The 12089-nt window shown below is 44.3% G+C and overlaps 1 protein-coding gene across 1 annotated transcript in view; it reads left to right on the top strand.

Annotated features, from left to right (window-relative positions):
* The window catches only part of cpne4a (copine IVa), a 65297-nt gene extending 56657 nt beyond the window's left edge, over positions 1–8640 (top strand). Inside the window, exons 12-14 of the mRNA XM_060900473.1 lie at positions 4060–4193; positions 4341–4577; positions 8509–8640. Coding sequence (XP_060756456.1) covers positions 4060–4193; positions 4341–4577; positions 8509–8640 — 503 coding nt within the window. The remainder of the gene's footprint in view (positions 1–4059; positions 4194–4340; positions 4578–8508) is intronic.
* Positions 8641–12089: the final 3449 nt, after the last annotated feature.

Below are 12089 nucleotides of genomic sequence, written 5' to 3'. Positions count from 1 at the left end.
TATGTTGTGGTTTCTACAGTAACAGCTCGTTCATCATCACTGATACAGCGAAGATTTCTGTTGGGAGAAATGTGTGTGTGTGTGTGTATCGTCTCTGTAAGGAGTCTCCAGTGTCAGTGCTGTGTATCAGTCAGAGGGGAAGCTGGAGGTTTAAGTTTTCTGACGTCTTCAGGACCGAGGAGGAGTTTACACTTCTGTACAGTTTCTCAGGAACATGATGGAACAAGCTGCGATTTTTGTCTTATAAACTTTTTAAGAAAGAGAAAAAGAGACACTGTGTGAGAGAGGGAGTGAGAGAGAGTGTGAGAGAGGGAGTGAGAGAGAGTGACAGTGAGAGAGAGCATGAGAGAGTGAGAGAGTGACAGTAAGAGTGAAAGTGAGAGAGTGACAGTGAATGAGAGTGAGAGAGCGGGAGAGAGTGACAGTGAGTGAGAGAGAGTGAGAGAGAGCATGGGAGAGTGACAGTGAGAGAGATAGAGAGAGAGAGAGAGAGAGAGAGAGAGAGAGAGAGAGAGTGACAGAGTGAGTGAGAGTGAGAGAGTAAGAGAGTGAGAGTGAGTCTGAGAGTGAGAAAGTGACAGAGAGTAAGAGAGTGAGAGAATGACAGTATGAGAGAGATGGTGAGAGAGAGTGACAGTGAGAGAGCGTGACAGTGAGCGAATGAGAGAGGGAGTGAGAGAGAGTGACAGTGAGAGAGAGAGCATGAGAGAGAGTGAGAGTGAAAGTGAGAGAGAGTGAGAGAGACAGCATGAGAAAGATAGTGAGAGAGAGTGACAGTGAGAGAGAGTGACAGTGAGAGAGTGAATGAGAGAGAGTGACAGTGAGAGAGAGCAAGTGAGAGTGAGAGCATGAAATAGAGAGTGAGAGTGAGAGAGCGAGGGAGTGGGAAAGCATGACAGTGAGAGTTTGAGAGAGAGCATGAGGGAGAGTGAGAGAGCATGAGAGAGTGAAAAAGAGAGTGTGAGAGACGGTGTGAGAGAGTGAAAGAGAGGGAGTGGGAGAGAGTGACAGTGAGTGAGAGTGAGAGAGTAAGAGAGAGAGTGAGTCAGAGAGTGAGAGAGAGTGAGAGCATGAGAGAGATAGAGTGACAGTGAGTGAGAGAGTGAATGGGAGAGAGTGACAGTGAGAGAGATTGAGAGAGAGCATGAGAGAGTGACAGTGAGAGAGCATAAGAGAGAGAGAGTGATGTGAGAGAGAGTGAGAGAGAGTGCGAGTGAGTGGGAGAGAGTGACAGTGAGTGAGTGTGAGAGACAGTAAGAAAGGGAGAGAGAGTGACAGTGAGAGGGTGAGTCTGAGAGTGAGAGAGTAAGAGTGAGAGAGCGACAGTATGAGAGAGATAGTGAGAGAGATTGACAGTGAGCGAATGAGAGAGGGAGTGAGAGAGAGTGAGAGGGTGAGAGAGAGTGACGGTGAGAGAGAAAGTGCGAGAGAGTGAGAGAAAGTGATAGAGACATTATGAGAAAGATGGTGAGAGAGAGTGACAGTGAGAGAGAGTAAAAGAGAGAGTGAGAGAAAGTGATAGAGACATTATGAGAAAGATGGTGAGAGAGAGTGACAGTGAGAGAGAGTAAAAGAGAGAGTGACAGTGAGAGAGTGAGAGAGAGCATGAGAGTGAGAGACAATGAGAGAGTGAGAGAGAGCGAGTGAGCGGGAGTGAGAGTGCGAGAGAGAGTGAGAGTGAGAGCATGAGATAGAGAGGGACAGAGCAAGTGAGAGGGAGTGACAGTGAGTGAGTGAGAGAGAGCATGAGGGAGAGTGAGAGTGAGAGAGTGTGTGAGAGAGTGTGAAAGAGAGTGAGAGGAAGGGAGTGAGTGAGTGAGAGTGAGAAAGAGAGAGAGCATGAAAGAGATAGTGAGAGTGAGTGAGAGTGAGTGAGAGAGTGAGTGGGAGAGAGTGACAGTGAGAGAGATTGAGAGAGCATGAGAGAGTGAGAGAGAGTGACAGTGAGAGAGCATAAGAGAGAGTGACAGAGAGAGAGTGACGAGAGAGAGTGACAGTAAGTGACAGTGAGTGAGAGTGACAGTGAGTGAGAGTGAGAGAACATGAGAGAGAGTGATGAGAGAGAGTGACAGTGAGTGAGTGAGTGAGTGAGTGAGTGAGTGAGTGACAGTGAGTGAGTGAGTGAGTGAGAGAGAAAGATGAACAGCTCCCCTCCTTTCCATTGCCTTGGTGTTGCTTGATTCTCTCGTCTATTCCTGGATTCACTTCCTCTAGCAGCGCCCACATCTCTCTCTCTCTCTCTCTCTCTCTCTCTCTCTCTCTCTCTCTCTCTCTCTCTTTCCCCCGAAGCTGTATTTGTTTGTTTGTTTGTTTGTTTGTTTGTTTGTTTGTTTCTCCATGCTGTCTTCTTCTAGCAACTGTTTCTGTTGCACTGTAAAACATTTCAGCCGTGTTTAGTTCTGTCCACTTATTTTTTCTCTTTAACTCCGTGAGCTCTGAAAAGTGTTTAATTTGAACTCATCTGTGCAAGTTTCAGAGGTTCGACTTGAATCCCTCGGCTGTCGGGACGAACTGAGACGACTTCTGAGTTAAAACAAAGAGAATCGTCAGACTGAGTTAACCTGCATTTCCAACTTCAACCAATTTGAAATGTTTTACGGTGTACTCTTTCTTTCTTTCTTTCTTTCTTTCTTTCTTTCTTTCTTTCTTTCTTTCTTTCTTTCTTTCTTTTTTCACTACTAACATCATACCCTTATTAATATTTAAATTGTTTTGAATAATAATTATGTTTAATTCATTTGAATATGAATTTAATTTCTGAAGGAATTTTACAGTTTGATAAAAAATCCACTGGAGGAATGTTAGTGTGTGTGTGTGTGTGTGTGTGTGTGTGTCTCCACTCTGTAATTAGTGTCGGTTCTTTCTCTCTCTCTCTCTCTCTCTCTCTCTGTCTCAGACAACGCTGCCAATTACAGCCGCTGCATAAAAGCCAGCCAATTAACTCCTCTATCTGCTACCTCTCACTCCTTCTCTCAGCCATCACTCTATCCATCCCTCCATCACTCTACAGTACATCCATCACTCCATCACTCTACATCCATCATTCCATCTGTCTCTTCAACCATCTCTCTCAATCCATTCCTCCATCCATCACTCCCTCACTCTCTATCCATCACTCCATCCATCATTCCATCACTCTCCATCCATCCATCTCTCCATCCATCACTCCATCACTATCCATCTCTCTATCCATCACTCCACCACTTTCCATTCACCGTCACATCCATCTCTCCATTCCTTTCTCCATGTTTTTGTTCTGTTGTTCTTTCTTTCAGCTATTTGATCTTTATTCTTTTTTTCTTCTCCCTTGCCCACTCCATCCTTTCTTTCTTTCCCCCTTTCATTTATTTCATGGTTCACTCAGGAATAATAAGCCGTTACTCAGCTTCATGTACAGTATAATGTGGTGTGAACTTATTACACTGCAAAAAACTGAGAACTGAATTTGAGGAGAAAGTTATTTAATACCAGTGAACTGATCTTTCTGCATGGACAGATATTTTACTTGATAAGAAATCTTACAGTAATTTGGTTACAATCTAGAACTAGCTTTAATAATCTCAGAATTTGTGTCTTGTTTTCTTTTAACAGGAAATGTTAGATCGATTCAACTATTTTCAAGATATTTTCACTTGCTATCATTTTTTGCAGTGTAGCTCCTGATTGTTAGATACTCTGTGTGTGTGTGTGTGTGTGTGTGTGTGTGTGTGTGTGTGTGTGCGCGCACAGTGACCTACACTGCTGGTTTCTGGTCAGCTGGCTGAGTGCCTGATGTAATTCGTTTCACAGTGTCTGTGCAGTCTATATATAGAGTTTTACACACACACACACACACACACACACACACACACACACACACACACACACACACACACACACAGAGTACAATCTCACATTACGACACAATCAGTTATGAGTGACCAGCTCCAGGTAATTGAGGGGGCGGGGCCAAATGACACATAATTCTTATTACTGATAAGTTACAGATTCACAAAATCAAATTTATTTATAAGTAATACAATGGTGTGTGTGTGTGTGTGTGTGTGTGTGTGTGTGTAGGCATACAGGGTGTAGTAGAAGCCTATCAGAACTGCCTCCCGAAGATCCAGCTGTACGGCCCAACCAACATCGCCCCCATCATCCAGAAAGTGGCGCAATCTGCCTCCGAGGAACTGCACATCCGCCAGGCCATGGTAACACACACACACACACACACACACCTTTTTCTTTCTCTACCTTGGATATTCACCCTCTGTCAAATTCAAACTAACTCTCTCTCAAATTCTCTCTCTCTCTCTCCCCCCATTCCCCCCTCTGTCTGTTCCCCCTCCCCCCCGCAGCAGTACTTTATCCTTCTGATCCTGACGGATGGTGTGATCACAGACATGGCTGACACGCGTGACGCCATCGTTCACGCGTCTCACCTGCCCATGTCCATCATCATCGTGGGCGTGGGGAACGCAGACTTCACCGACATGCAGATTCTGGATGGAGACGACGGGATCCTGCGTTCACCCAAAGGAGAACCGGTGCTGAGAGACATTGTCCAGTTTGTCCCCTTCCGCAACTTCAAACACGTCAGTCTCCCTTACTCAGAACTTTATAATAATCACAAACAAGCAAACAAATGAGTTTTGGGCAGGACAGACGTAGTCTGGCTAACGCGACTTCAAAGCTCTGCGAGCATTTGGTCTGGCAAAGATATTAACCCCAACCGTTTCCCAAAGGTGTGGTTGACCCGCCTCCCTGAAATGCCTCAGTTTGCTACTGGTCGAAGCCAGAAAAGGCTGTGACGAAGCTTAAACCAATCACATCACTCTTTCCTCTGACGTATGTGACACGACGGGGCTAACTGGTAGATTAAACTCTTACCGAAGCCGGTCGGGAGCAAGGCAAAAACGTCCTTCCTTTCAATAAATACCTCCAGGGCTGCTCTTTGCTCCGTTTTCAATGAGAACTTCCCGTTGAATGCTTTCAATACAGCATGATTCTGTAAACAATCTATGGCTTCCGGTCGCAGTTCTACTACGTCAGTGCCTTGAACATGCCTCTACCCAGGGCCGTTGGAGATGCTCAAAGTTGATTGGCTCCCGATTTTTCGGGAGCTTGGAAGAGCTGGAGATAGCTTGCCTGGCCAGACTAAGCTCGCAACAGGCCCTCGTGTTGCGTCACGCTTAGGATGGGCGGGCCCAGGCTAGGACAGACGTGCTCGTCAGGTTAGCTGTTAGCGACAGGTTAGCCGCTTTGCTCAGATGTCGATGTGTTGATATTATATAAGTAAGTGATGGAGGAGCTGCAGCTCTGGTGAAGACGCTGCATTTATTTGCCCTCGTGTGTGAACTGCTTTAGTCAGTGTGTTGCTCTGTGTCGCTGATCTCTCCTGTGTGTGTGTGGTTAATTACAGCCTCCTCAGCATTTTCTTTTAGCTAATCACCTTTCACTGTGCCACTCCTTTAATCACCACACACACACACACACACACACACACACACACACACACACACACACACACACACACACACACAGGAGAGCCAGATCTACTTTTATTGAATTACTGAGTTTTCAGAAAAAATTGAAAATAACAGTGATGTAAAGCTAACGCTCGTAATGAGGATGTAAACACAGGAACTCAGAGAACTGCAGAATGTTGATGAGACGGAGGAGAGCGAGGGTTGGGTTTCAGTTCCGTTATCAACACAGACAATAACACAGCCGTCATCGAGAAGTGCGAACCCTCTTGGTTTTAATGATGTTTCTCTGCAGTAAACAGCTCCTGTGTGGAGGAAAGAAAACAAAACCACTCGAAAACACGCTCTTTGGTTCAGGAGAGAATTAAAGAGATGCCAGAAAACATTCACACGCCTGAGGAGACGACGGGGCCGAGTCACAGAGAGAGAGACAGCGACAGACAGAGAGAGAGACAGCGACAGACAGAGAGAGAGAGAGACAGAGAGAGATAAATTAATTTAAAAAAGACAGGATTGAGAAAGAAAGAAAGAAGAGGAAAGGCAAAATGGAAAGAAAGAAAGAAAAAGAAGGAAAGTGAGAATGGAGAAGAGAAGAAATTAAACATCTATTAAGAAGACAAATGAAAACGTTTTAAAGCTCGTGATCTGAATTCTGGATCTTTTCAGTGAATCAGATTATTTGAATCATTTGATTCAGGAGTCAAAATCTTTAAATTCACAAATGACTCTGTGCCTGGGGCGGCATGGTGGTGTAGTGGTTAGCGCTGTCGCCTCACAGCAAGAAGGTCCTGGGTTCGAGCCCCGTGGCCGGCGAGGGCCTTTCTGTGTGGAGTTTGCATGTTCTCCCCGTGTCCGCGTGGGTTTCCTCCGGGTGCTCCGGTTTCCCCCACAGTCCAAAGACATGCAGGTTAGGTTAACTGGTGACTCTAAATTGAGCGTAGGTGTGAATGTGAGTGTGAATGGTTGTCTGTGTCTATGTGTCAGCCCTGTGATGACCTGGCGACTTGTCCAGGGTGAACCCCGCCTTTCGCCCGTAGTCAGCTGGGATAGGATCCAGCTCGCCCGCGACCCTGTAGGAGGATAAAGCGGCTAGAGATGATGGGGTGAGATGAGACTCTGTGCCTTTTTCTCTGAACCCGGAGCAAGTTTGTGATGTTTTGCGCCGTGATGTTCGTGTCGTTCTTCCTGAGCTGAAACGACTCTCAGTGTCTCAGACTTCACTGAAAAGAACCGAATTGTTTGCAAATGGCACAGAATCAAAGAAACACTCTGCAGTGTTTGAATCCCAGGATGTTCATTAAACGCTGATGCTTTTTCACACTTTGCTGTGTTTATTCTCTGAATCCTGCCAAGAGTTTTGTTTACTTCTCGACGTTTTCACAGCTTCATACAGACCGGTGCTCAGTTCAGTGGAGAGAACCCGCCATCAGGTGTTGGCTCTTCTGGAGGAGATTCAGGACTCGACTCCATCGTCTCCTCAGGCGTGTGGATGTTTTCTGGCGTCTCATTAATTCTCTCCTGGATTCACAGTTTGCCTCCGTAAACATCCTCGACTTGGCTGAACTCCTGAAACGAGGAGCGCAAATTGTGAGCAGTTTCGCAGTTTCCTCTGTTTCATAACACAGGAGCTGTTTACTGCGGAAAACTGACATCATTAAAACCCGAGGAGTTGAGCTTTCAGATGACTGGGGTCTCACTGGACGACAAAATATGAGCCAGTAACGATGTCTTCAAAGTTTAACAGTAACTTCTGAACTCCGAGAATCCGAAAACTTATAACTGAGATAAATTTAAATTATAATTTAAACAGCAATAAATTATAACAATAAACAATAAAAGGTGAAATATTGTGTGAGAGGGCGGCACGGTGGTGTAGTGGTTCGCACTGTCGCCTCACAGCAAGAAGGTCCGGGTTCGAGCCCCGGGGCCGGCGAGGGCCTTTCTGTGTGGAGTTTGCATGTTCTCCCCGTGTCCGCGTGGGTTTCCTCCGGGTGCTCCGGTTTCCCCCACAGTCCAAAGACATGCAGGTTAGGTTAACTGGTGACTCTAAATTGAGCGTAGGTGTGAATGTGAGTGTGAATGGTTGTCTGTGTCTATGTGTCAGCCCTGTGATGACCTGGCGACTTGTCCAGGGTGTACCCCGCCTTTCGCCCGTAGTCAGCTGGGATAGGATCCAGCTCGCCTGCGACCCTGTAGAACAGGATAAAGCGGCTACAGATAATGAGATGAGATATCGTGTGAGAGCGAGCGAGAGAGAGAGATGAACAGCTCGGATATTGAACAGTTATTGCATCACAAAATATAAAAACCAATCCGAGGCCAGTATGCAAATGAAGCCCATTTAACACCAGTTTATTACACACACACGCACACACACACACACACACACACTTTAATTATGATGTTTAGTTACAGTATTTTTGAGCCATAAAACCGCACTAATAATTTACTACAAAAGGGGGCGGGGCATATAGAATTTCCATATTTGTGGCATAAAATTACCTTTTTTATTGTGGAACTGAAAAAAACATATTAATCTCAAAATCTTATTATCTTCTGGTCTTTATTAATCGATCGATCAGATTGGTTGTTTCTTTTATTGTGGAACTTGGGGGGAAACAAAAGTTTTTGGTGACTTTATGCTTTATGTTGAACATTAACCTTATAAAATGTATGTATTTATTTATTTGTTTGTTTGTTTACTTGGTCACTTACATTTGTATATGACAGGACCAGGATTCGTACACACCAGAAATTTTTTTTGAAAATGTCCAGTTTTATTCTTATACGATGTTTAAACACGTCCTGAAGATAAACTCTGAACATGAACCATGGTTTCTGTGACTGACAGTTGAGCACAAGCTCTCTCTCTCTCTTTCTGTCTGTCTCTGTTTCTCTGTCTCTGCATCTCTCAATCTCTGTGTCTCTGCGTCTCTGTGTCTCTGCATCTCTCAATCTCTGCGTCTCTGTGTCTCTGCATCTCTCTGTGAGGATGAAGAATCTGAGGCTGTGATGTTTGTTCTGTTCTCGTCCTCCTCAGGCGTCTCCTGCAGCTCTGGCCAAAAGCGTTTTAGCTGAAGTGCCCAATCAGGTGGTGGATTACTACAACAGCAAGGGCATCAACCCCAAGTGCCCCAGCGAGTTCGAGTCTTCCAGGACGTTTAGCCGCTGAACGCTGACTATGATCTGATTAGGATCTGATTAGGATGTGATTAGGATGTGATTAGACGATCAGCACGTCTCTGTCCGTCTGTCGCTCGTGTTTTTGCATGCGTGGATGGTTGTAGCTAAAGCTAAAGTGCCAGCACACGCGTCCAGCGTGGAGACATGGAGACTCTGCATGTTTCTCAGAGTTAGAACTGATCCCTTTCTTTTTTATGTCTATATTTAAATTGAGATTTTACTAAATTTCATAATCTTCTTACACTGAAAAGCGGTTTGGATGGAGCCCGTTGGGAATGTTTCGCTCTCTGTATTAGATACCAAACATCTGCACCTTGAGATCAAACGTGTTTTTTTGCACGTGAGGAACTGCATGAGTGTCTTTTGCATGTTAATATAAACAAATAAGTTCTCTGTTTTTGTGGTTGGGGGATGGGAAGTGAAATGTGGGTGTGTCCCAATTGCTAGTGCTGGAGAGGGAAGAGGAGCTCGGTGGGATTCGAACAAAATGTGAAAACGAGACTTTAATGAAGAGAGAAACTGGTGCGGTAATTTCAGAACACAGGACTAATCGGAAACTAATCAACGATGGTGTGGTGTGACGCAGGAAGCAAACGGGACTGAGTGCTCTCACCCTGGAGTTCATTAGTTTTCTGGAACAGCGCATCTCTTTTTTTAGTGCTTTATTCCTCTTCCATTGCAGCAGTGACACCGGAGATTAGAGAGGACACGCCTTCCATCAAACGTTTGACAACAGAAAACACGCCCCACGTCCCTGTGAATGAACTGTTACTATAGCAACCATAATGTATCATTTTAATGAGCACGTTAATTATAAATAAACCTGTGATTTGCAGCTGCATGACTGTCAGAGCTGCTGTTCTAGGAAATTAATCACCGCCTTCTCTTCTGACCGATCTGGAACTCAGCAGCACTGTGGTGTAAAAACTTCATGCTAAATATAAATGTTTAACAGTAAAGCTTCAAACTTTAGCTAGTTCACTATATTTCTTACTTTTTTAGTGGTTAGTATGTGTTAGCGTGGGCGGCACGGTGGTGTAGTGGTTAGCGCTGTCGCCTCACAGCAAGAAGGTCCGGGTTCGAGCCCCGTGGCCGGCGAGGGCCTTTCTGTGTGGAGTTTGCATGTTCTCCCCGTGTCCGCGTGGGTTTCCTCCGGGTGCTCTGGTTTCCCCCACAGTCCAAAGACATGCAGGTTAGGTTAACTGGTGACTCTAAATTGAGCGTAGGTGTGAATGTGAGTGTGAATGGTTGTCTGTGTCTATGTGTCAGCCCTGTGATGACCTGGCGACTTGTCCAGGGTGAACCCCGCCTTTCACCCGTAGTCAGCTGGGATAGGCTCCAGCTTGCCTGCGACCCTGTAGAACGGCTAGAGATAATGAGATGAGATGTGTTAGCATTAGCATGAGCATCAATGAGACTCCTCCCACCAAATTAATTTTAACCGCACTTAATACTCTTTACTGTATAATCCATGTACCAATTTTATAATCTGATTGAAACAGATTTAATAAATCAACACAATTTGGATTTCGTAAAGTTCGAACTTCTGTCATTTTTTTTTCTGTGACCTCAATTACCAGCGAATAATGAACATAAACATTAGATTCATTAGCTAGCAGCTAACTGGCTAATCCTAGGATATGAGATTAGCATGAAAATATGCTACACACGGCGTCCGGCTCTATTTTACAGCTAACGCAGCTTCATAGCTCGACACGTTTTCAGAATTTGACTATAAACAGGCTGTACACTGAATCTCAGACATTTCACGATGTTAAAACTGACAAAACTCTGAAAATAACGTCGTACAAACATGCAAAGAAATCTCACAAGGTCAGGTTTAGAGAGGATTCTGGGAGTGTTAGCTTTCAGCGCTGACTAGCGTTTGGGACGAAGCCTGTGGTTCCGATCAGATCAGCAAAAGCACAACAGAGTAACACTTTAGAATATCTGATTCAGGTAGTTTATTAGAGTTTGATAATCGAGTGCTATAAACACTGTGTGTGTGTGTGTGTGTGTGTGTGTGAGAGAGAGAGAGAGATGAGTTTCCTGAGAGTTCAGAGTAAATCTGCATGCACGTGGTTTACTGTAACAGACATCAGTGTGTCCTTTGTATTCTAAAGTTTTACCCAAATTAAATTATGATTAAATCTGACTCTGGAATGTTGTGAAGTTGTTTTGTTTTCATTCAGATTCTTTTACAGGTCTGAACTGTGATATCAGTTTAATTTAACATGGATTAAACTGAAAGAATTACAGAATCGGTGTCTTAAAGACGTTCACGTGCTGCTTTTGGGCTAAAATAAAGAACCTTAGCAGTTAAAGGGGCGACTCGGCCCTCCTACAATCCTCTGCACTGAGTAGCGAGTCGCTATTTTCGATGCTAACGATATTACAAAAACATTCCGTAGAATTTGGAGACATCCTCAGCTGTAGATCTTTAACTGTAACATGAAATTGAAGATGTTTTGTCAAAGTAGTGATATTTTAAAAGATGCAATCATAGTTTTATTTCAAATGCAGGGAAAGCAGCTCATAACCAAGCAAACAAATGCTAAACACCTCTTAGCCATTATTGGATACGATGGACTATCATATATTTTAAACTCTTGTCTGATCCACTCCGTTTTCATTTGGTAATGGACCGGAACCGACCCGAACCTCTGCCGTCTTCCAGGCGGCTATGAAGGAAAGAAAAAATCATTTCAGATTTACACCAAACAACTTTTTAAACGGTTTCAGTCTCGCAGACAAATTTACAGTCCTGAGAGTTTCACTAGAGTCGTAACGAGCTCCTGTCAGTTTGATGTTCTGATAAAATTAACGTTATTTATTATTATCTTTAGTTTTCTCTCCTGCACACAGTGACAGTGAGAGATCCCTGGTCTTTGCAAAATCAATCATCGATAACTGCTCGAAATATCATGAGGTTTGCAGCTGACGCGACTCTGTCTTTAGAAGTGAGAGAGTCAGACTTCAGTCTTTCTCAGAATATTTTTTAAAGTCTTCGTGTTTGATTAGCATTGGACATTCTGTTCAAAGTTTCCACGTATGACTCGAAGAGAAAGTTCGAGGTGGATTTCAAACGGATCAGTAACAGTGAATTTATAGAGGTTTTGCTAACTGAGCTGCAGTCACGTTTTCAAAATGCAGAAGTCGAGACCACCCGTTTAAAGCTAGACAACCTTTCGATTTCATAAACTCGGTGAAATTTAGTTGTGTCTGAAATGTGGTGATTGTGATATCTGTTTATTTCTGTAATATCTCACAAAATATCAGGCCATTCTGTGGCTGGGAAGTTATTTAATTTGAGGGGATTAAAGCAAATAATGTGCATGAAATCGCTCGCTTGGCGCAGTCAAGCAGACAGAGGAAGTCCGTGTGCGCATGCGCAGGTTTACCTTCTTCTTTTGGGTTTTACAGCAGCTGGCATCCACA

Source organism: Neoarius graeffei, chromosome 19 (genome assembly GCF_027579695.1).
Source record: "Neoarius graeffei isolate fNeoGra1 chromosome 19, fNeoGra1.pri, whole genome shotgun sequence".
Taxonomy (NCBI): domain Eukaryota; kingdom Metazoa; phylum Chordata; class Actinopteri; order Siluriformes; family Ariidae; genus Neoarius; species Neoarius graeffei.
This window is presented reverse-complemented; position numbering and strand designations above follow the sequence as displayed.